Source organism: Panthera onca, chromosome B4, assembly GCF_046562875.1.
Source record: "Panthera onca isolate mPanOnc1 chromosome B4, mPanOnc1 haplotype 2, whole genome shotgun sequence".
NCBI classification, from domain to species: Eukaryota; Metazoa; Chordata; class Mammalia; order Carnivora; family Felidae; genus Panthera; species Panthera onca.
The window spans coordinates 34,708,510-34,733,849 of NC_138345.1; the positions used below are offsets into that span (position 1 = coordinate 34,708,510).

The 25,340-nt window shown below is 45.2% G+C and overlaps 1 protein-coding gene across 1 annotated transcript; it reads left to right on the forward strand.

The window, feature by feature from the left end:
* The first annotated feature begins 22,713 nt into the window (after window positions 1–22,713).
* TMEM121B (transmembrane protein 121B) lies at window positions 22,714–24,972 on the forward strand. The gene has a single exon (XM_060658896.3). It carries the CDS (start codon window positions 22,714–22,716, stop codon window positions 24,490–24,492), a length of 1,779 nt encoding a protein of 592 aa, XP_060514879.1. The 3' UTR covers window positions 24,493–24,972.
* The last annotated feature ends 368 nt before the right edge of the window (window positions 24,973–25,340 follow it).

The window sequence follows — 25,340 nt, forward strand, 5'->3', positions numbered from 1 at the left end:
TTCTATCTCTTTCCCCCCTCATCACTTGTTCAGTGTCTGGTGGATATGTCCTCCCAAGAAGACTCCCTCAACTTCCTATAACAAATAGCATTCATAATTCCTTAATTTTTTCCATAGTCCTTATTACTCGTGACCTATGTCTACTTCCTTTTTTTTTTTAAGTTTATTGATTTATTTTGAGAGAGACTGTGTATGCATGCACAAGCGGGGGAGGGGCAGAGAGAGAATCCCAATCAGGCTCCACACTGTCAACACAGAGCCAGTCACAGGGCTCAGACTCATGAACTGTGAGATCGTGAGCTGAGCTAAAGTTGGACACTCAACCAACTGAGCCACCCAGGTGCCCCCAAACATGATTTTCTTTTTTTCTTCTCCTTTGAGGATTATGGCAGAAGTGAAAAGACTAAGGGTCTTGGAGTCAGACAGACCTGGAATCAAATCCTAGCTGTCATTCACTAGCTATATGGCCATGGGCAATTTCCTTCATTTCTCCAAGTTTCCATTTTCTCATCTGTAAAATTGGCATTGGCAGTGTGTATGTCATAAATGAGCTATTTTAAGTGCAGTACTGTATCATTTAGGATTTTGTTCAGCTGCTTATTACAGAAATCTGACTATAGTGGCTTGAACAAATAGGTGGTTATTTTTTTAAGCGATAGGAAGTTCAGAGTAGGCATTTCAGGCTGGGGAAGAAGCTCAAGGGTGTCATCAAGGACTCAGGTGCTTGGCCTACTATCCTTAGCATGTATGTTTGTCCAATTGCAAGATGGCTCATCCACCTTCCAAGGAGGATGGAGAAAAAGGTGAAGACAAAGCAAGTGGAGCTGGATTCCTTTAAAAGAACTTTCCCAGAGGTTCTACTTTAGGACTTCAGTTCTGTCTGGTTGACTACAGGTGGATCACACAGATGCTGGTAGCTACAAGGAAGCAGAGACAGGGCACAGTGTTGCTCAAATGAAATCTGGGTCTGTCTGTTTGGAAGACTAGTAGAATGGATGTTGAGTAGGCAACTAGTAGTACAACTCCAGTGCCTGGGACCCACAAGCATTTAACTGAGTATTTCTTCAAGTGCCCTGAGCAAGTGGGTAAAGCTCTGGCCTCAGAAGTACCTTGTCTAGCAGTCATCTGATGACGGCATCTGGCTGCATCTGGCTGGCAGTCTTGCTAGATTCCATTTGTACATCGCTTAAGCTTTCCCAAAGCATTGTAAGTTCAACATTGTTCATCCTGTTTTGTTAGAGCCTTCTAAAGCCCCTAATGAAGAGAGAATTTTTACCCTATTTTTCTAAAGGAAGGCACCAAGGCACTATTTTACTTTGATTTCAGAAACATTTATTGATGATCGCGTAGGTGCCAAACACCATTCTAGGTGCCGTAGCAATGACCAGTCATTGGCAACAATACCTGCTCTCATGGAGCTTTACCTTTCACTGATGATGTGTCCAGTCAGTTAGCAAATGGAGAGGCTGGGTCTGCAGTTCAGTCTCCTGACTCTGAGCCCAGTATTCTTCCTGAGACACACACCAAAGACTCTCCCACCCTTAGCCAGCCTGCTGCCCTTCTCCAAGCATTGTTTTGTATCCTGGAGCAGTTGCTGTTGTGCATACAGCCCATGTGAGCTCTCCTCGGGCCAAATAGGTCAAGCTTACCAAATGGAATGACAGGTGAGTGCAGAAATGAGTTGGAAAATAAAGGCAAGTATGGCTATATGGGGAGGAATCATGCCAGAGTCAAGACTCCCTTGCTCCACATTGAAATGACAGAATGACAGCATCTCTGTGCCTGTCTACCTCTGGCTCTGTCCCTTTGGCTGCCTGTCATTCTGACTGTGTAGTCATTTCTCTCTCTTACTTGTTTGGGTTTCCTGAAGATCTCACAAGCCATTCCAGACTGGGTGCCAAGGAGCAAGTGTATGCAACGGTACTTACTCAAATCTGTGTCAGAGGACAGGGCCAGCCAGCCGCTCAGCTCCAGTGCCAATCTTGTCCCTTAGGGGCTTTGTCTAAACTACAGAACCAAAACTCACAACCAACTGCTTCATTTGCTCAGTCCCAAACTGAATGAAAATACTACTTTTTTGTGTTTCAATGGAGCCAAGTGAATACAAAACAAAAAAGACTTTGTAAGTCAATTTGAACATCAAGTAAGCCACGCACTGTCCGCACTGTCCCGTGCTGAGCCTGATGTGGCGTCCACGCCCACAAACTGTGAGATCATGACCTGAGCCGAATCAAGAGTTGGACACTCAACCGACTAAGCCACCCAGGCACCCCAAGTATTTTTAATAAAAGTATTAAGCCGGAACAAAACTATATCATGAGGGGTTCACACTGAACAGAGAATCACCTTGGGTCTCTTCAAGTCATTACCTTGGAGCCAGAACATAGAGGCATTTCCTTGGTGTTCCCCTTGGTGGCAGCAGCTCCCGGCCTCCTGAGGACACCTCTAGGCTGCCAGAGGCAGGTGCATCGAGCAAGTTGGTAATCAGAACTCCCAGCAGAGTTAGGGTTGCCATAGCAACTGGATGCTGCCTCGAGGGTGGAATTTTAAAATATCACAGCTATAATAGTGTTTATTTCCCCCAATCACTGTCACTTCCCCAGTGCTGCGTGGTTCTGCTGAGGCTGGGGCCATCTTGGGACGCCTGTTTCCCTGCCTGGGGCTTTTGGCAGCTTCGGGGGTTGGAGGTGGGAGGATTGTCTCAGGGTGTGAACTGCTGGGAAGCTGACAGCTTCAGCTTTTGCTTCCAGGCTCCTCTAGCTCTTGGTTCCAAAAGCCTTCTGTCATTTTCTATATTTTGGGAGGTTTAGAAGAGGGGTCTAGCTTTATACTCTCTCCACTTCCTCCCACTGTGATTTGAGTGCTCTGACTTACACTCCTACCAGATCAGACTTAGCATTCCTGGGATTTCTCTTTGGAGAGGGGAGGGGCATATCCCCTCTTGTCTGCTTTTTTCTTTGGACTTTCTGACTTCCTCTTTCAGCTTCATTTATTTACTTACAAAATGACCATCAAGTACCCAAGGATAAGAAGTGAGAAACTGCCCTGGTCTTGAAGAAGCTCATTGTATTGACATTGGACTTGGGCCCTATCCAATTCCAAACATTTTTACAAACTTACACTAATTAAGACAGTGTTCTGTTGGCAGAGGGATACAAATCAATGGGACAAAACAGCATGCAGAAGCATGTGATAAGTATCCATCCATGGATGAGTTGATAAATGTATGTATACACACACAAGATGTACATCTATACATATACACAATGGAATATTCAGCTATAAAAAGGAGATCTGGTAGGGCGCCTAGGTGGCTCAGCTGAACGTCCGACTTCGGCTCAGGTCATGGTCTCACGGTTTGTGGGTTCGTGCCCTGCGTCAGGCTCTGTGCTGACAGCTCAGAGCCTGGAGCCTGCTTTGGATTCTGTGTCTCCTCCTCTCTCAGCCCCTCCCATGCTCATGCTCTGTTTCTGTCTCTCAATAATAAATAAAGACTAAAACAAATTTTTTTAAAAGGAAATTTGGTATTTACAGTAACATGAATGGGCCTCAAGGGCCTTATGCTAAGTGAAGATAAATACCATATTATCACACTTATGTGGAATCTAAACAACAACCAAAAAAACCCCCTTGTGCTCACAGATACAGAGAAGAGATTGGTGGTTGCCAGAGGTAAGGGGTGGGGGTGGACAAAATGGGTGAAGGGGACCAAAAGGTACAAGCTTCCAGTTATAAAATTAGTAAGTTGGGATGTAATGTACAAAATGGTGACTGTAGTTAATAATACTGTATTATGTGTTTGAAAGTTGCTAAAAGTACTTAAAAGTTCTTGGGGCACCTAGGTGGCTCAGTTGGTTAAGCATCTGACCGTTGGTGTCAGCCCAGGTCATGATCTTGCAGTTTGTGAGTTTGAGCCCCACATTGGGCTCTGCACTGGTGGCATGGAGCCTGCTTGGGATTCTCTCTCTCTCTCTCTCTCTCTCTCTCTCTCTCTCTCTCTTTTTCTCTATCTCTGCACCACCCCTACTCACATGTGGGCTAAGTGGCTATTCTTGGCTTTTCCACTCCAAGTAGTGACTTAATCCAGACACCTTCCATTTTGTGATGCTGTCATCTTCAATGCATGATTTCCAAGGTCTCTATGGAAGAGGGAGAGAGAGTGGATGACTGTGAGGGATTTATGGCAAGACCTGGGAGTGGTACACAATACTTGTGTCCACATCCATTGGCCAAGCACATGGTTCCAGTGCAACTACAAAGAGGATGGGAAACGTCTTCCTTTGTGCTGAGGAAAAGGAAATGAGATCAGTCAGCATCTACCCAGTCTTTGTTGCCATATTTCTTTTTACCAGGATGAAGAAATTCTGTTTTGCCAAATTTTTGTTTAAATTAATAAATGTTGGAAGTTGTTTCTCTATGTTTATTCAGTTGATTATAAATGCTTTTCTCCTTTAATCTGTTAATGTGGTAAATTACAGTAATAGAATTTTTTTTTCCTCTTTAACTCTTCCTTGCATTCTTGTAATAAAACCTAATTGGTTATGTTGCATGTTGCTGGCTGCTAGTAGCCAGCATTTGTTTAGGGGCTCTTTGTCTATGTTCATAAATGAGATTGGCCTGTATATTTTTAACTATTTTCTACTGTCTTTGTCTGGTTTTGACATTGATTATATTAGTCTTATAAAATAAATAGTGGTTCATTCTATATTTTCCTATTTTCTGCAACAGTTTGTTTAAAATGGGAATTATCGGGGCGCCTGGGTGGCGCAGTCGGTTAAGCGTCCGACTTCAGCCAGGTCACGATCTCACGGTCCGTGAGTTCGAGCCCCGCGTCAGGCTCTGGGCTGATGGCTCAGAGCCTGGAGCCTGTTTCCGATTCTGTGTCTCCCTCTCTCTCTGTCCCTCCCCCGTTCATGCTCTGTCTCTCTCTGTCCCAAAAATAAATAAACGTTAAAAAAAAAAAAAAAATAAAATAAAATAAAATAAAATGGGAATTATCAGTTGGTTGAATGTTGGTGGAACACACAGATAATTATTAGGACCTGGCAAATTTTGTGGGGAATGCTTTTAGTTACTGATTCAATTTCTTTTCTTTTTTTTTTGAATGTTTGTTTTTGTGTCTGTGAGAGTGTGAGTGAACATAAGTGGGGGAGGGGCAGAGAGAGAGGGAGACACAGAATCCAAAGCAGGCTCCAGGCTCTGAGCTGTCAGCACAGAGCCTGATGTGGGGCTTGAACTCACGAACTATGAGATCATGACCTGAGCCGAAGTCGGAGACTTAACTGACTGAGCCACCCAGGCACCCCCTGGTTCAATTTCTTTAATAATTAAATGTATATTCAGATTTTGCTACTTCTAACAGTTTAGGAACATCATATTTTTCTAGATAATTTACCAATTTTTTCTAAGTCTTCAAATACATTGGCATAACATTGTTCATAATCTTCTTACCATTAAAAATCTCCATTGTTTCTAAATTAGATTTCCTTTTTCATACCTAATATTGTTTTATTTATACTTTCTCCCTTTTTCTTAATAAGTCATGCCAGATATTTGTGTATTTAAATGTCAATTTTAATTATTTATGTTCTTTAATAATTTCTTTATGATTTCACTGCATTTACTCTATTCTTTCTCCCACTTATTTGGATGCTTAGCTTGCTAATAATTTTTAGTCTTCCTGCTTTTGTAACAAACATTTAAGGCTATCAATTTTGCTCTAAGTTGTGCTTTGGCTGTATCACATCATTTGGACAGGTAGTATTTTCAAAATCATTTAGTTCAAAATATTTTCTAAGTTTTAGATGAGTTATTGGCAAGTATGTTTTAAAATATTCCAAATGTGTGGGGAGTGGTTGGTTATCTTTCTGTTAACTGTGTTCTAATGTAATTGCTTTGAGGTCAAGGAATGTAGTCTGTACGTGGTCAAGTTTTGTAATATATTTCTAAACAATGTGTAATAGTCAAATTTGGGGGTTACACAGTTCTATATTCAGCCATTATATCAAGCTTGTTAATGATGCAGTTAAAACTGTATAGGGGTGCCTGGATGGCTCAGTCAGTTAAGCGTCTGACTCTTAATTTTGGCTCAGGTCATGACCTCATGGTTCATGAGATCAAGCCCTGTGTTGGGCTCTGCACTGACAGTGGGGAGCCTGCTTGGGATTCTCTCTCCCTCTCTGCTCCTGCCTCGCCATGTGTGCACTCTCTCTTTTAAGACAGATAAATAAACTTAAAAAAAACCCAAAAGCTGTATATATCTTTATCATTGCTTCAACTATTTGATCTAGCTATTACTAAGAGATGCTTATATCCCCTACTATAATAAAATATTTGGCAGTGTCTTGTAATTATCCATTTTTTGCTTTATACATTTTGAGGCTATGTGATTTGATACATACAAGTTCAGAATTATGATGTCTTTCTGGAACTTGGTCCTTTTATAGTAGCAAATTCTTATATAACACTATGTGCCAAGGATTTTCCAAGTGCTTTTTTTTTTATAATTTTTTTTTTTTACATTTATTTATTTTTGAGAAACAGAGTGAGACAAAGTGTGAGCAGGGGAGGGGCAGAGAGAGAAGGAGACACGGAATCTGAAGTAGGCTCCAGGCTCTGAGCAAGCGGTCAGCACAGAGCCTGATGTGGGGCTTGAACCCATGAACTGTGAGATCATGACCTGAGCCGAAGTCGGATGCTCAACCGACTGTGCCACCCAGGTGCCCCTCCAAGTGCTTTAAAAAAAATTTTTTTTAATGTTTATTTATTTTGAGAGAGAGAGAGAGAAAAAGAGAGAGAGAGAGAGAGAGAGAGAATTAGTGGGGGAGGGGCAGAGAGAGGGAGACGCAGAATCTGAAGTAGGGTCCAGGCCTGAGCTGTCAGCACAGAGCCCAACATGGAGCTCAAACTCGGGACCTGTGAGATCATGACCTGAGCCTAAGTCGGAGTCTTAACAGACTGAGCCACCCAGCACCCCTCTAAGTGCTTTTGATATATTAATTATACATTAATTTATTTATCCCTCATAACAACTCTATGAAGTAGGTATATATTACTGTCTCCATTTTACAGATGAGACAATTCATGGCTGAGAGACTAAGTAATTTGCCAAGGGTCACCCAGCTTCTCAGTGGTGGAGCCAGGATTTGAACTCGAGCAATCTGGCTTTGGAGTGTGTGCCCTTAACTACTGTGCTATACTGTCTTTTTAAAATCATGATATGGTGAAATTCTCTTTTTTTAAAGGAAAGACAAGGCATAGACTGAGAAATACCCCTTTTTTAAAATAAATCTTTTTAAAAAATTTTTAATGTTTATATTTGAGAGAGAGAGAGGACAAGCGGGGAAGGGACAGAGAGAGAGAGAGAGAGAGAGATTTCAAAGGCTCCAGGCTCCAAGCTGTCAGCTGAGAGCCCAACACAGGGCTTGAACCCATAAAGCCTGAGATCATGACCTGAGCTGAAGTCAGGGGCTTAACTGATTGAGTCACCCAGGCACCCCGAGAAATACACTTTTAAAGAATTTTATTTTAGAGAGAACACAAGCAGGGGAGAGGGGCAGAGAGAGAGAGAGAGAGAGAATCCCAAGCGACCCATGACACTGAGATCATGACCTGAGCTGAAATCAATGCTCAACTGACTGAGCTACCCGGGTGCCCCCAAAATTTATCTATTTTTGAGAGAGAGAAAGTGTGTGCTTGAGCGAGTGGGAGAGGGGCAGAGAGAGAGGGAGAGAGAAGATCCCAAGCAGGCTCTGAGCTGTCAGCACAGACAAACCATGAGATCATGACCTTGATCTCAATCAAGAGTCAGCCACTTAATCCACTGAGCCACCCAGTTGCCCCTGGGTTTTTTTTGTTTGTTTTTTTTCTTTTGTTTTTTAGGTAGGCTCCATGCCCAGCACGGAGCCCAATATCAGGCTTGAACTCATGACCCTGAGATCAATACCTGAGCTGAGATTAAGGGTTGGACACTTAACAGAGTCACCCAGTGGCATTTCTGATGAAAAGTCTACTGTCAATCTAACTTGTTCTTTGTAAGTAAGTTGTTTTTACTGTTTGGTTTCTCTTAAGATCTTTTCCTTGTTTAGACATTCTGTAGCTTCACTTCAAAGCATTTAGACATTTTTATTTTTAATTCATCCTGTTTAAGATTTATTGCAACTCTTAAATCTCTGGACTGGAGAAGTTCTTTCACCAATTTTGGAAATTTTCAGCCAAAATTTCTTTATTGTCTTTCCCCCAATTGTTTCTAGTTTCTCCTGGAAATTCTTTAGGCATATTTTGGATCTTCCCAATTCATCCACCATGTCTTTTGATCTCTCTTTTATATATTCCATTCTCTAACTCTCTGTACTTCATTCTAGAGAATGTCTTCAGATACATATATTATTGAATCTACACTGCTCAGTTGTGTTTAATTTTCTGCTTAATTCATCTATTAAATTCTTTCCGATGGCTATATATTTGAAATCTGAAGTTCTTATTTATTTATTTTTATTTTAACTTGTTTTATTTTTTATTTTTTTAAATTTACATCCAAATTAGTTAGCATATAGTGCAACAATGATTTCAGGAGTAGATTCCTTAGTGCCTCTTACCCATTTAGCCCATCCCCCCTCCTACAACCCCTCCCATAACCCTCAGTTTGTTCTCCATATTTATGAGTCTCTTCTGTCTTGTTCCCCTCCCTGTTTTTATATTATTTTTGTTTCCCTTCCCTTATGTTCATCTGTTTTGTCTCTTGAAGTCCTCATATGAGTGAAGTCATACGATTTTTGTCTTTCTCTTACTGACTTAATTTCACTTAGCATAATACCCTCCAGTTCCATCCACGTAGTTGCAAATGGCAAGATTTCATTCTTTTTGATTGCTGAGTGATACTCTATTGTATATATATACCACATCTTCTCTATCTATTCATCCATCAATGGACATTTGGGCTCTTTCCATACTTTGGCTATTGTTGATAGTGCTGTTATAAACATGGGGGTGCATGTGTCCCTTTGAAACAGCACACCTGTATCTCATGGATAAATACCTAGTAGTGCAATTGCTGGGTCGTGGGGTAGTTCTATTTTAGTTTTATGAGGAACCTCCATACTGTTTTCCAGAGTGGCTGCACCAGCTTGCATTCTCATCTGAAGTTCTTATTTTTAAAAAAAATCCTTGTATTTGTGATTTTTTTTTTCTTGTGTAACATTTAACTTCTTTAGTTTTAAATTAATATTTTAGTTTTTTAAAGTTTATTTTGAGAGAGAGAGCATGAGTAGGGGAGGGGCAGAGAGAGAGGGAGAGAGAGAATCCCAAGCAGGCTCTGTGCTGCCAGCGCAGAGCCCCATGTGGGGCTTGATTCCATGAACTGTGAGATCATGACCTGAGCCGAAACCAAGAGCCAGAGGGTTAACTGACTTAGTGTTGCTCTAGGGCTTAGAATATACCATCTTAGCTCATGAGAATCCACTTCAGATTTATACTATATTAATTCCAGTGAGATATAGAAACTACACTTTTTTTTTTTTTTTTTTTTTTTCAGAGCTCACATGGGTTTTAACTGTGGGGTGGCTCTGCGGGAAAGCAGCTTTTACCAGGTTGGTGTAAAAATGGAACAGGGTCCAGATATGGTTCTTTACACTGACAGTTATAGTAAATTCCAGAATTCTAGCAGCAATTTGAATCATATTAGAAACTATATTTCTACTTATTATTCCATTCCCTTTTTAGTGCTATTACTGTTACATGTATTCTATCTTAATGTTACAAACCCAACAATGCTTTGTTATAATTATTACTTTATATAATTTTAAGTCTTTTATTTTTATTAAAAAATTTTTTTTAATCTTTATTTATTTTTGAGAGAGAGACAGAGTGCAAGCAGGGGAGGAAGAGAGGGAGACACAGAATCCCAAGCAGGCTCCTGGCTCTGAGCTGTCAACGCAAAGCCCAACGCAGGGCTCGAATCCACGAACCACAAGCTCGTGACCTGAGCTGAATTCGGACGCTCAACTGACTGAGTTACCCAGGCGCCCCATAATTTTATGTCTTTTAAAGAAGGAGTAGAAGGGAGAGAAAGTATATATTTATAGTTTGTCATATTAAACTTACCATTTCTGGTTCTCTTCATTTCTGAGAATTCTCTTCATCAGGTTACCATCTGATATCTAATCCTTTAACACAGCTTTGCTCTCACCCACCTCCTTTATGTTGTTTTTGTCAAATATATTTCTATGCGCTAAAGGCCCAACAATACGCAGTTGTGTGTGTGTGTTTTTAAATTAATCTCTGTGCCCAATGTGGTGCCTGAACTCACAACCATGAGATCAAGAGTTGCATGCTCCACTGACTGAGCCACCCCTGCAGTTGTGTTTTTTATAAGACAATTTATTTTTTAAATTTATTTATTATTATTGTTTGTTTGTTTAGAGAGAGAGCATGAGTGAGGGAGAGGGGGAGAGGAGGAGAGAATCTTAAGTAGTCTTCATGCTCATCTCAAGCCCAATGTGGGGTTCGATCCTATGACCCTGGGATCATGACCTGAGCTGAAATCAAGAGTCGAATGCTCAACTGACTGAACCACACAGGTGCCCCTAAAAGACAATTTTAATAGCAGTTTTAGGTTTTCAAAATTGAAAGAATAGTACAAAGATTTCCCAGTATACCGTGTGTCCCCACAAATGCGTAGCCTCCACCATTATCAACATCACTCACTAGAGTCGTACATTTTCTACCAAAGACGAACCTATATTGACACATCATAACCACCCAAAGTACACAGCTTACCTTAGGGTTCACTCTTGGTGGTGTATATTCTGTGGGTTTGTATAATGATATACACCCATCATAGTATCATGCAGAGGATTTTCACTGCCCTAAAAATCCCTTTGTGCTCCACCTATCCCTCCCTCTCTCCTAACTGCTGGCAACCACTGATCTTTTTATATTCTCTATAGTTTTGCCTTTCCAGAGTGTCATATAGTTGGAATCATACAAGTATGTAGGTTTTTGAGATTGGCTTTTTTTTTTTCTTCAACTTAGTATTAGGCTTTGAAGGTTTCTCTGTGTCTTTTCATGGCTGGATAGCTCACTTCTTTTTAGCACTGAATAATATTTCATTGTTTGTATGTACAGTTTTTTTATCTACTTACCTACTGAAAGACTTCTTGGTTCATTCTATGTTTTGGCAATTAGGAACAAAACTGCTATAAACATTCATGTGCAGGTTTTTGTGTGGATATAAGGTTTAAACTCCTTGGGGAAATACCAAGGAGTGCATTTGCTGGGTCATATGATAAAAATATGTTTAGTTAAAATTTTTTTTAACATTTATTTATTGTTGAGAGACAGAGACAGACAAAGCATGAGTGGGGGAGGGGCAGAGAGCGAGGGAGACACAGAATCCAAAGCAGGCTCCAGTCTCTGAACTATCAGCACAGAGCCCGACATGGGCTTGAATTCACAAACTGCGAGATCATGACCTGAGCCGAAGTCAGATGCTCAACTGACTGAGCCACCCAGGTGCCCCAAAAAATATGTTTAGTTTTATAGAAATGCCAGAGCATGTTCCAAAGTGGCCGTGTCATTTTGCATTTCTACCAGCATTGAACAAAGGGGTTCCTGTGCTTCTCATTCTCACTAGCACCTGGTGTCAGTGTTCTAGATATTGGCCATTCTAGTAGATGTGTAGTGGTATCTCATTGCTGTTTTAATGTGCATTTCCCTGATGGCATATGATGTTTAGCATATTTTCATATGTTTATTTGCTCTCTGTATATCTTCTTTGGCAAAATGTCTGTTAAGGTCTTTGGCCCATGTTTTTACAGTTGAAAAATTCTGTTTGTCTTAATGTTGAATTTTAAGAGTTCTGGGTATATTTTGGATAACAGTCCTTTATCAGATATGTCTTTTGCAAATATTTTCTTCCAGCCTGTGGCTTGACTTTTCATTCTCTCAACAGTGTCTTTTGCAGAGCAGAACTAAAAAAAATTTTTTTGATTAGAGAGAGAGCGCGTGAGCTGGGGAGAAGGGCAGAAAGAGAGACAGAGAACCTTAAGCAGGCTCTGTGCTCAGCACGGAGCCCATCATGGGGCTTGATCCCATGACCCTGGGATCATGACCTGAGCCCACATCAAGAGTCAGATGCTCAACCAACTGAGCCCTCAGGTGCCACAAATTTTAAAATTTTAATGAAGTGTGACATCAATTCTTTCTTTCAAGGACTGTGACTTTGGTGTTTGTATCTAAAAAGTCATTACCAAACCCAGGGTCATCTGGAGTTTCTCCTGTGTCATCTTCTAGGAGTTTTATGGTTTTGTGTTTTACATTTGGGTTTGTGATCTATTTTTTTTTTAATTTTTTTTTAACGTTTATTTATTTTTGAGACAGAGAGAGACAGAGCATGAATGGGGGAGGGTCAGAGAAGGGAGGCACAGAATCTGAAACAGGCTCCAGGCTCCGAGCTGTCAGCACAGAGCCCGACGTGGGGCTTGAACTCAAGGACCGCGAGATCATGACCTGAGCCGAAGTTGGCCGCCTAACCGACTGAGCCACCCAGGCGCCCCATGTGATCTGTTTTTTTTTTTAAGTTTATTTATTTATGTTGAGAGAAACAGAGTGTGAGTGGGGCATGGGTAAAGAGAGGGAGAATCTCAGGCAGGCTCCTCACCATCAGCTTTGAGCCCCGTGCGGGGCTAAAACTCACTTTACAAAACTGTGGGAACATGACCTGAGCCAAAATCAAGAATCAGACACTTGACTGACTGAGCCACCCAGGTGCCCCGGCCTGTGATCCATTTTGAATTAATTTTTGTGAAGGGTGTAAGATCTGTGTCTAGATTCTTTGTGTGTGTGTGTGTCTGTGTGTGTGTGTGTGTGTGTGCATTTTTTGTCCAGTTGTTCCATTACTATTTGATAAAAAGATGCAATTGCTTTTTAAATGAGTTGGATGAAAGAAGAAATGTGCAATTGCATTCTTTTATAATTACCTACATAAGGACCTTTGCTGCAATTGCTTTACACATAATTTAGAAGAAAGGAATAGAAATACACAATTACATTTTTTATAATTGCATATGTAATGACCTTTACTGGCACACTGTTTTGTTGCATATAGATTTGAATTAATGTTTTCAGTCTGAAGAACGTCCTTCAGAATAGCATTTTAAAATCAGGTAGCACTGCTAGCAACAGGTTTCTCAGATTCTGTTTGTCTACAAATGCCTTTATTTCATCTTCATTTTTTTTTTTTAATGTTTATTTATTTTTGAGACAGAGGGAGACAGAGCGCGAGTGGGGGAGGGCCAGAGAAAGAGGGAGGCAGAATCTGAAACAGGCTCCAGGCTCTGAGCTGTCAGCACAGAGCCCGATGCGGGGTTCAAACCCACGAACCGTGAAATCATGACCTGAGTTGAAGTCAGACACTTAACCAACTGAGCCACCCAGGTGCCCCAGTTTCATCTTCATTTTTGAAAGATAGTTTGGCTGGATATAAGAATCTTGTTTCACTTTTTCTTTCATCACTTTGAATTTGTCATCCCATTGGCTTTGGCCTTTACTCTTTCTGATGAGAAGTGAACTGTTAATCTTATGGGATTCCCTTGTATATGATGTAGTTTTTTTCTTGATGTTTTCAAGATTTTTGTCTTTTGCTTTTAACATTTTGACTATGATGTGTATGGATCTCTGTGTTTATCCTACTTGGAGTTTGTTGAGCTTCTTGGATGTGTAGATTAATATTTTTCATCAAATTGGGAAGTTTTCAAGAAATTAATTCTTTGAATATTTTTTCTGCTTTTTTATTTCTATCCTCTCCTTCAGGTATTCTCATTATGTGTATGTTGATATGATTAATGGTGATATGATTATCTCTCTGAGGTTCTGTTTATTTTTTTCTTCATTTTTTTCTCTCTGTTCTTCAGAGTATTTAATCTTCATTGATTCTTTTTTTATGCCAGCTCAACTGTACTGTTGAGTCCCTCTGATGAATTTTTCGTTTTAGTTTTTGCAATTTTCAACTCCAAAGTTTCCATTTGGTATTATTATTATTATTATTATTATTATTATTATTATTATTTCTATCTCTTCATATTCTGTATTTGATGAGACATTATTATCATACTTTCCTATAATGCTTTAAGCATGGTTTCCTTTAGTTCTTTGAACATATTTATAATAGCTGTTTTGAAGTATTTGTCTCCTAAATCCAATGTCTAGACACCTCAATGGCAGTTTCTGTTGTCTGGCTTTCTTTCCCTCTGTGTGGATCACACTTTCCTATTTCTTTGTATGTTTCTTTTTTTTAAAAAGTGTATTTTATTTATTAAAAAATTTTTTTTTAGTTTATTTATTTATTTTGAGAGAGAGAGATCACAAGCAGGGTAGGGGCAGAGAGAGAGGGGAGTGAGGGATTCCCAAGCAGGCTCCACGCTGTCAGCCCTATGTGGGGCTAGAACTCACTAACTGTGAAGTCATGACCTGAGTTGAAGGCAGACGCTTAACCGACTAAACCACCCAGGTGCCCCTAAGTGTATTTTATTTTTTGAGAGAGAATTAGAGAACAGGGTAGGAGCAGAAAGAGATCCAAAGCAGGCGCCACGTTGACAGCAGAGAGCCCAATGCGGGGCTCAAACTCACAAACCATGAGATCATGATCTGAACTGAAACCAAGAGTCAGATGCTCAATGGACCTAGCCACTCAGGCACCCCATCTTAAAATGTTTCATAATGTTTTGTTGAAAACTGGACATTTAAGGTAATATAGCAACTCTGGGAACTGATCATGACCCCTCACCCCCACCTTAGGACTTTTTGTCATTGATGTTTGTTTTGTTGTTGTTGTTTTAGTGACATGGCTGGAAAAATTCAGTGAAGTCTGTTTTGCTTGTAGTGCAAAGCCTCTGATATCACTTTTTAGAAGATGTAGCAATGGACATGAACTCAGTCTCCCTTCCCTCCTGGGACGGTTCCAGTTTTAGCTGGGTTCTCATTGGCTGTCTTTTTTCCTGATCTCCCTGTTAAGCTTCTGGCTGGTCTGCCTCTGTTGGTTTCACACTCAGCTCTAATCTTCACTAATTGATAGCTGATTGTTCTGTTATTTTTCACAATGTCCTGGGGCATAAATTGCTCCACATCCGATCCAATAAATTTGGACCCCTTTGCAGGGGTAGTTCTTGAGACCAGTTTTTGAGGCTTGTTCTGTCCCCAGGTTTTAGCTCTTTCCCCGGTTTTCTCTGTTAAACTTCTAACTGGTTTACTGTTTCACTTGTTCCATCATGGAACTACGTTAGCCTCCTCTAAATTACTTACCACCGAGATTTCCATTGTCTTCAACAGTGCCTTTAGACTTGAACTTCCTCACACTCTGTTCCAAATAAAATCAGGCTCCTTAGGCTGAGCTACAGAGCTCTTTGTCTCTCTATCTAAGGCAGAAACTTTGTGCCAGTGCTCACACAGAAACAACACACTTCTCTTGGAGTGATACACCTTTCCAATGAACTGGAAGGGGATGAGAGGAGGGGGTAATAGCTCCTTGTCTTCTCAGCTTGCCTCTCCCTGCCTGGAACCTCTACCCCACAAGTGAGCTGGGACAGGGTGATTTGGTTCAGTATTTTTAGCCTGCCACACCTAGGTTAGAACTTTTACTCTTCAGGAAGGGACTGGTTGGAGGTAGGGAACCTCAGATCTCTCAGCTGTGCTTTTTTGGAATAGAATTTCTACATAGGAAGCTGGGGGAAAGGGGGCTGTATTAGAAAGCCCTTCCTAGGGAGAAACCATTATCCTAGCCTAGGAGATGGGAAGCCCCTTTTTCTTGGCTGTATTCACATGAAGTAGTTTCTGTCACACTCAGCTAGGGGAGGGAGGGAGCAGGTTGTGGCTTAAATGCCACAGACTCTTGCTGTTCTTACAGAGATTTAGTGTACTTTATTGAATAAATGTTTTTCTATTTGCTGGATGCCCTAAGACTATTTTCAGAAATTTTGAATCATTTGTCTGGTTGGTTTGGTTGTTTTTTACCTCCCTCCATCAACCCTCAGTTTGTTTAATGTTTATTTATTTTTGAGAGAGAGAGACAGAGAGACAGAGAGACAGAGCATGAGCAGGGGAGGAGCAGAAAGAGACAGACACAGAATCTGAAACAGGCTCCAGGCTCTGAGCTGTCAGCACAGAGCCTGATGCGGGGCTCGAACTCACAAACTATGAGATCATGACCTGAGTCAAGTTGGTGCTCAACCAACTGGGCCACCCAGGCGCCCTGACCCTCAGTTTGTTTAAATGGTTGTTTTTTATAGTTGCTAGCAGTTATGGCTGTTTCACTGGGGAGCAAATTCACAGAGATCCACACACTGCTATTCTTGGATGTAATTCTCCCTGCCTTGTTCTTTTCTTTTTCTATACTATTCTTTTTCATAGCATTCTTTTTAAAAATGTTTTTAATCATTGTAAACTTATTGGTATTATAGCCTTCATCATCTGAAGTTCTTGGTGGTGGGGGGGAGGGTCTAATCTTGCTGTATATTTCATCTGCTGGCTTTCATTCATGATGGATTATTTCCTTATGTGTTTTGTAATTTGGGATTGTGAGCTCACTTTTGCTGGTGTTTTATCTATGGGACTTCTGTAAGGCCTGTGTTGAAGGTGTGTCTCTTCAGAACTGTTTTATATTTGCTTTCGGTAGGTATCCATGTTCATTGTCAGCCTACAACCAATATATATATTTTAATTTTTTTAACACTTATTCAATTTTGAAAGATGAAGAGAGACAGAGCATGAGCAGGGGTGGGGCAGAGAGAGAGGGAGACATAGGATCCAAAGCAGGCTCCAGACTCTAAAGCTGTCAGCACAGAGTCTGACATGGGGCTCGAACTCAAAGACTGAGAGATCATGACCTGAGCTGAAGTCGGACGCTTAACTGACTGAGCCACCCAGGTGCCCCAATATATATATATTTAAATAAAGTATATTTATTTTGAGAGAGACAGAGAGAGTACAGGGGAGGGGCAGAGAGAGGGAGAGAGAGAATCCCAAGCAGGCTCTGCAATGTTAGCCAGGAGCCTGATGTGGGGCTCAAACTCATGAACCTTGAGATCATGACCTGAGCTGAAGTCAGACACTTTAACTGACTGAGCCACCCAGGTGGCCCAGCCTATAACCAATATGTATGTTAATTTTTAGCATAAGATCATTGAAATTCTAAATCTATATGTGGTGTAGGCTCATGGTAATGAATTCCCAGGAGGGGTTTTCCTTGTACTTCTAGCCGAGGCCAATCCTCATTAATTTCGATGTAGTCTCCCTATTTGGGTGGTAGATTTGTTTTTCTAGTCCATCCTTTCATTGAGGGTTCTGGTTTTATGTAGGAAGCTCAGCTTTGCCTTCTTGCCTCATTGGGGTTGAATGCCAGGTCTCCTGTCTGTTTGGCTATTAAATCCAAGTTCCCATCTGTGTGGTCCAATAGAACGTGCCACAGTGATGGAATTGTTTTGTATCTGCTGTCCCATATGGTAGCCACTAATCACATGGGGCTTTTGAGCACTTGAAATGTTGCTGGTGAGACTGAAGAATTGAATTTTAGGTTTTAATTTATTTCAATTAATGGCAATTGAAATAAATTTAAACCTAGATTGCTGTTTGTGGCTAGTCCCTACCATATTAGATAACATCGCTTATCTAAGAGACTACGTATGTGAAGGCACTCAAAGCATCATTTACTTCACTTATCATTTTGGTTTTTAGTTTCCTCTTTATTTATGGCCCCAAGAATTTATCTTACTCTCTTAACTGGGCATTTAAAAGGACATTCAATTTTATCTTGTATTTTTTTGCTAGCTGGAGAGGTTTTATATTACTTAGTTCACAGTATTGCCAGAAGTAGAACATAGTCTCTGCTTTCACTTTCTCTCCCCTCCAAATCCATCATCTTTACTGCAAAATAACTTTTCCAAAATGCAGATCTGTTCTTGTTACATCTCTGCTCTCAAGAGTTCCCTATTCTGAGGGTGCCTGGGTTGAGTGTTGGTTGAGGGTCCCACTCTTGATTTCGGGGTTGTGGAATGGAGAGCTCCATGTCCACCTCCGTGCTGAGCATGGAGCCTTCTTGGGACTCTCTCTCTCTCTCTCTCTCTCTCTCTCTCTCAATCCCTTTGCCCCTCTCCCTGCCCTCTTTCTCTCTCTCTAAAAATAAAAAATAAATCACATCTTAAAAAAAAAAAAGAGTTCCCTGTTCTCTCAGAATGCAGCCCATTCTGCATATGGGCTGGCATATGAGGTCCTACCTGTTTCCTCAGCCTTATCTCGTATTGCATCTTCTTGCACCTCATATTCAAGCAGTGTCCCATACTTGTAATTCCTTAAAAGTGTCCTGCTATTTCATACCTTTGGTACTTTGTTGATCTTGCTCCTTCTACCTGGGATGCTCTCCCTATCCAGCCCTATCTGCTAACCAACATCTCATGTTTTACAACAGCTTTCATACCCCATCCTCCTTGAATGCTTTACCGACTCCTATTTCATACCTCTTCTGGACCCTATATAACATTTGGTCATAACATTCATAATATTTTATTGTGTCTCCCTCCCAGTGTGGGTTCCTAGGAAAGGACTTGCCTTGTTTTAGTGTCTAGAATCCCGACACCTAGCCCGGGGACTGATACATGGAGTTGCCTCCTTTCCCCAAGAGGGTAATGGCATGTCTGTGTGACATCTGTGGGACAGCTCAAGGCACAGCCTTGCTCCAGGTATTGGAGGAGCTCTGAACTGGGGAACTGGGGCAGGGGGAGTGTCCATCTTCAGAGAGCTTCAAAAGCAGTTTTGAGGCTCCAAGTTCCTAATAAGCCGCACGCAGCTTCACAGACTCATCCTGTCTCAGTCCCAGTTCCCTGCTAGCTTCCCTTTCATTTTCTGATAGTCAGTATGGTGACTGTGTAGTTGAGAACCAGAGATCCCTGCTTGTGTCTTTTCACAAGTACCTGTGAGGTTCTACACACCCCTCTGACAGTTCTCTTTGGACCTGTTCTTTATTCTCGCTATGAAGGTGAGAGAGGGCAGTGATAGTGAACTGAGAATGGATCAGGAGTGAGTGGGGTCTTGGTTCAGTATTTGGAGGGGCTGGCCCTGCCTCACTGAACCTTCCTATGCTGCTGAGCTGGCAGGGATATCTTTCCCTTACTCCTAGTCTGTCTACTGCTGTTCCAGGAGGACAAGAATATTAGGTCCCCAAATGAACCTTACCCAGTGCCTAGTGTTTAGCAGGTTCTTAGGTAAGTATATTTTGGTTTGAAACCTGCTTAGTTTGTCCCTGTCCCCCAGGATGCCCATGAGTGCTGCCATCCTGGAGAGTGGTACGCGGTGAGAGCACTGGGCTAAGAGAAGTCTAGATCTAACCCTAACTCTGCCCTTAACTGCTGTGTGACTTGGAGTAAGTTGTTTTACCTCTCTGTCTCTCAGTTTCCAGGTTTGGTATGTAAGATATCTAGCATAGATCCTCATGGTTTATGAGGTCCTTGGCATCTGTATCTTCCCTTTGCTACATCCTTGTAGGATATTTGCTCTCACTTTACATATGAGGAAGTCTTTTTGTCTTCCTTCTTCTTGTCATGTCTTTGTCAAGCCCTTTCCAGGCTGAAGCAAAGGCTGTGAGTGTGTGTGTGTGTGTGTGTGTGTGTGTGTGTGTGTGTACACAGAAGATTAGAAAAAACCCAGTGCAAAGAGGAGATCCTTCCAATACCTAGGCCACCAGCTTATTCTTTCATGTACTCGGATTTCTTATCCTTATTATATGTGGTCTTTTATTCAGGGCCTCAGATCTGAAAAAATTGGGCTAAAAGATCTTGTACAGAAAGTTAATCTAATCTGGGGGCACCTGGGTGGCTGAGTTGTTATGTGTCAGACTCTTGATTTCAACCCACAATTTGTGGGATCAAGCCCCGCATTGGGGTCTGCACTGACAGTGTGGAGCCTGCTTGGGATTCTCTCTCTCTCTCTCTCTCTCTCTCTCTCTCTCTCTCTCACTCTCTGCCCCTCCCCTGTGTCCTGTCTCTCAAAAATAAATAAACTTAAAAAAAATCAAAACAAGAAAGTTAATCTGATTGACAGTATATTTCCCAGAAATACAAAGGATAACTTCAAAGGGCTGTTACAATTCAAGTGGCTGGGGAGGGAACCTGTCCTGGAGGCACCTGTGGGAGGAGGGGCTGGGCCTGCCAGGTGAGAGCAGGAGGGGAGTACCGTGAGTGGTGAGTGGGTCAGGGTAGCCGGCAGGTGTGGGGAGTGGGAGCAGATCTTTGAGTGTTCCCTCAGGAGCCCAGTTCTTTGCCTTCATCAGCTGCTTTTGTTCCTTCACCTTCTCTTCATTAGCTTGAGCAGAAGGCTTGGGTCAGCTTTCAGGTTAGTTGTTGGCTGGTGTTTTCCCTGGGGGAGAGCTGGGAGATTGGCTGTAATCACTCCCGTTAGCACTTGGCTGCTCCCCATTCTGCTTCTTAACCTGGACTGTCTCAATCCTGATGCCTGCTGGGTCTGCTGTGATGCTCACACCTGAGTGCAGGCTGCATCCGCTGTTTCTTCCCCACCCTGCCCCATGTGGAGGGGCCTTGGCACCAGCTGCCATAGTGGAATCTCTCACACTGAAGTCTGTGAAGACCAGCTCTAAGAACCACTGTCCTAATGAGAGTGGCTTTGCTCCCTGGCACTTCCCAAAGTGCAAAGCTGTGGGGGATAGAACTCTGGTTGTGGCCTCAGGAATCCAGCCCAGAAAACCATCATTAGTGGCCTGTACCATGAGTAAATGTTCCTTGGGACGTTAAGACAAGAGCTAAGAGGAATTATGATACACCAGCTGCCTTTAGCTGAGTACATACTCTGTGCCAGGCACTAGGCTAAAACCTTTGAATTCATGACCTCTCTTAATATAACAGCCTGTTAAGGTAGATATTGGTCCCTTTTTACAGTTGGATAACATGAGGCTCAGAGAGGGGAAATAACCAAGCTAAGTGGCAGAGCTGAGGCCACTGACCCCAGAGCTCACGTTCTGTCTGGCATGACGATTGGACATAGAACTTTTGAAAGGCTGTGTGTGACAGAGGCAGATGGAAAAGTGAAGGCTGTGGTGCTAAATCCCACATTTACCATGGCTTAGTTGTACAGACTGGAGAAAACAAGTTTGGCTCAAACTGACCCTTATTCAAGAGGCAGATTTAGGGGCAAGGCCTGGGCTTTACTGTTTCCTCCTCCCTGGCACTGCAGGGTGTCATCTAGGAAGGGAGCCCCAATGGCAATGAAATCAAGGCAGGGAACTTGGAGCCTGAAGTATGTGGGGAAGGAGGAAGGGGCCAGCAAGCTTCCTGCCTTGCCGGGATGTTTGCATTATACATGAGCCTCGGATTTTTTTGAGCCCCAAATGCTCTAGTCATTTCTTCTCCCCTAAATCTGTAAAGCCAGAGCTCTACCTGCTGCCTTCCTGAGTTGCTGGTGGATATCTAGCCCCAGTCATGGAATAAATCCTAGGGGCTGAGTCAGAAAGAGCTCTGAACTGGTAGCTGCAGGCCCACTGTGCCTTCTTTCCACAGTGGCTGGTTGTTAACATTCCCCATCACTGTCTTTGAGCTTTTGTTTTTTATCAAGGTACCCATACCTCTAAAGATGCCTTTATTTTACTCTCTTCTATGTACATCTTTATTAGTTGCAATTACCACTTTAAAGACCTCTGAGAATACCAAAAGCCCCACTTGGCTGAGGCCACATAAGTAATTCCTTTACCTACCCTCTCTCCCCCAGCAGTTATATTCAAAGAACTGATCCATTCACTGGAAATTGGAACCTCTCTGAGGGTCTATCACTGAACTCAGTGCGGGGGCACATGAATATGTAGAAATACATGACTGGGCTGATCCTTTTAAATTGTATGGCCTGACGCCTTCATTAGTTTTTAAGTGCCTGAAGGAGAGGCAGGATGCCCCAGCCAGCGGGCACTGGACAGAGCCAAGGGGCCAGAGCTGCCTTTCTGCCTGCAGAAGTGTGCTGACCAGGAGGAGAGGCCTGAACCTGTCGTCTGTGTCTGGTGCTCAGGCGCATGGTCTGCACTGAGACCAAGGCCATCCAGTTGCTAACGCTTCAGCAGTTCAGCTAGTGGGATCTCTGAACGACTTTCCTAGGAATCCTATGCTCGGGTTAGTCCTCCCAGCGCCACCACCGATCCCCGGATCCCCCCCCACCCCCACCCCCACCCCCGCCCCTTCCCGGTTCCCAGCCCCTCCCTCCTCCTCTCCTCTCTTCCTCTAGGCCCACCACAGCGCTCTCCACCCCAACTCTTGTGTCTCAGCACCCCCTTCCCCCTTTTCTTCCTGCTGATCCAGCGAGCCAGGCTTTCTCCTTCTCTGGTCTCTCCTCCTCCTCTCCCCCTTGAATCCACTCCTGGTTTCCCCGCCACCAGCCTCCCTTTTCTCTCCGGCTGGGCTCGCTCCCCGCCCCCGCCCCCGCCCCCGCCCCCGCCGCGCCCGTCGTCACCGCGGAGGGTTCAGCTCCTCGCCTTCCCCGCTCCCAGCCACCCGGGGCTTGGCTCGCCCAGTCCGGTGGCTCCAGTCCGGATCTCGCTGCTGCCCGACCCGGGTACGAGTCCCAGCCGCTCCGGAGGAGGCGGCGGCTGGCCCCGGCTCCCCTCGGCCGCCTAGCCAGCCCAGGGTTGGCGGGGAGGGAGCAGCTGGGCAGCCCCCCGGAACCCCTTGGAGGACAATGCACCCAGCGCTCGGCAACCCCCGCTCGGTCTCGTCCTCGTCCGGCTCCTTCCCGCCGCCCCCCGCCGCCGCCCGGCTGCAGCCCCTTTTCCTCCGGGGGGGTTCCTCCCGCGACCGGAGAGGCTCGGGCGACAGCAGCACCAGCACCAGCACCAGCCGGGGGGGAGGCGGCGGCAGACGCGGCGGGGGCGGCGGCGGCGGCGGCGGCTCCCGCTCCCCCAGCAGCAGCACCGGCGCCGAGCGAGAGGACGACGACGAGAGCATCAGCATCAGCAAGCCGCTGGTGCCAGCCACCGCCGCCGGGCTCCCGGGACCCCCGGCTCAGGGGGGCGCCCCAGCCGCCGACCCCGCGCCCGCCGCCTTCTCCTCCTCGGCCGCCACCTCCTCCTCCACCTCCACGCCCACCTCCTCCTGCAGCATGACAGCCGCGGACTTTGGCGGGGGCGCGGCGGCCGGGGCCGTCGGGGGCCCCGGGGGCCGCTCGGCTGGGGGCGCGGGCGGCACCGGGACAGGCAGCGGCACCTCCTGCTGCTCGTGTTGCTGCTGCTGCGGTCGCCCGACCCGGTCGGGCCGTAGGAGTCGACGCCGCGGCTGCGCCCCCAGCCCGGGGTGCCGCTGGGGCTACCAGGCGCTGTCCGTGGTGCTGCTGCTGGCGCAGGGCGGTCTGCTGGACCTGTACCTCATCGCCGTCACCGACCTGTACTGGTGCTCCTGGATCGCCACTGACCTGGTGGTGGTGGTGGGCTGGGCCATTTTCTTCGCCAAGAACAGCCGGGGCCGTCGGGGCGGCATGGCGAGCGGCGCGCACAACCACCACCAGCACCACCACCACGCCGCGCCGCCCCTGCACCTGCCCGCCTCCTCCGCAGCCTCCGCCGGGGCTGCGGCAGGGGCCAAGGCGCGCAGCGGCCGCGGGGGCGCCGGTGGCCCGGGGGGCGGCCCGGGGGCTGTCGGGTCAGCGGGCGAGTTCGCCTTTGCCTACCTGGCCTGGCTCATCTACTCCATCGCCTTCACGCCCAAGGTGGTGCTCATCCTGGGCACGTCCATCCTGGACCTCATAGAGCTGCGCGCCCCCTTCGGCACCACGGGCTTCCGCATCACCATGGCGCTGTCCGTGCCCTTGCTCTACAGCCTGGTGCGGGCCATCAGCGAGGCTGGCGCCCCCCCTGGCTCGGCGGGACCCCTACTCTTGCAGCCCCAGCAGCACCGAGCCGCCGGCTGCTTCCTGGGCACGTGTCTGGACCTGCTCGACAGCTTCACCTTGGTGGAGCTGATGCTGGAAGGCCGCGTGCCGCTACCCGCGCACCTGCGCTACCTGCTCATCGCCGTCTACTTCCTCACCCTCTCCTCGCCGGTGCTCTGGCTTTACGAGCTCAACGCCGCAGCGGCAGCTTCGTCCTGGGGCCAGGCTTCAGGGCCGGGCAGCTGTAGCCGCCTTCTGCGACTGCTGGGTGGCTGCCTGGTGGACGTGCCCTTGTTGGCGCTGCGCTGCCTCCTGGTGGTGAGCTACCAGCAGCCCCTCTCCATCTTCATGCTCAAGAACCTCTTCTTCCTAGGCTGCCGCGGCCTGGAAGCCTTAGAGGGCTGTTGGGACCGGGGGAGTCGGGCCTCCCCCAGTCGGGGGAGGGGGGGCTATGGCGCTCCACCCTCCGCCCCACCGCCGCCGCCACCACCACCACCACCTCAGGGAGTCTCTCAGCTGGGCCACTGCATCTCGGAGAATGAGGGAGGAGCCCATGGCTATGTCAATACCCTGGCAGTGGCCTCCCAGAATTGAGGAGGGATAAAGGAGAGGGGCTTACTTTGGGCTTGAGAGAACCCAGCCCCCTATCCTCTGACCTTCTCTCACCCAGATTTGATCAGGCTCCATTTGGAAAAGGTAACTGTCAATAGGGCTAAGGGCCAGTGTGTCCTTCTGCACCCTGTGAGTCAAGACTGCTTGGAGGGAGACCAGCCGCTAATGATGAAGGAGGAAGGTCCACTTACTCGATTCTCCCTTCTCCATATCCTACTCTAATCTAGCCTCCAGGGGGCTGGATACCTCTGCTTCTTGCTTTTCCCACTGCCATCCTAATTCCTGTCCATTGTGGGGGAGCATGGAGTAAAGGGGGTGCCCAGGCAGGGGGTGCTGGGCCTTAAGCCTTCCCTCTTGCTTGGAAGTGCCAGCTTCTTATAGGCTGTGGTTAGTGGTCACTGTCCCATGCCTTGAAGCTGACCCGGAATCCACTGTTCCCCTAATGTGTCTATTGGATTTTTTTTCCCCCAGATAGTAGATGCAAAGTCTGTGTTTGTCTCTGTGTGTATAGTGTTGTTTTCTTGTGTCCACACTGTGACCCCTTGCAATCAGTAGATCTGGGAGGCCCTGCCCTCCCCACCACACATATGACCACTCTCTTCATTGCTACCTGAATTTGTGGCCCTGAATTCCCAGAAAGAGCTGGGCTCCTGGGAGTTGCCCAGTTGCTCTCCTCCGAGGGAGAAGCTCACCCAGGACCTTCCTCAATTCTACTCCTCTCTTCTCAGCTTGGGGAGGAGAGGGTCCCTACTCTAAGGACCAAACCACACCCTTTCTTGGGTGAGTGAGCATTTCTACCTCCGTGCTTTCAACTTTTGTAGCATCATGTG

What these genes read in the sequence shown, in the direction of transcription:
- TMEM121B (XM_060658896.3), top strand. Translation starts at nt 22,714, where the DNA reads ATGCACCCAGCGCTCGGCAACCCCCGCTCGGTCTCGTCCTCGTCCGGC.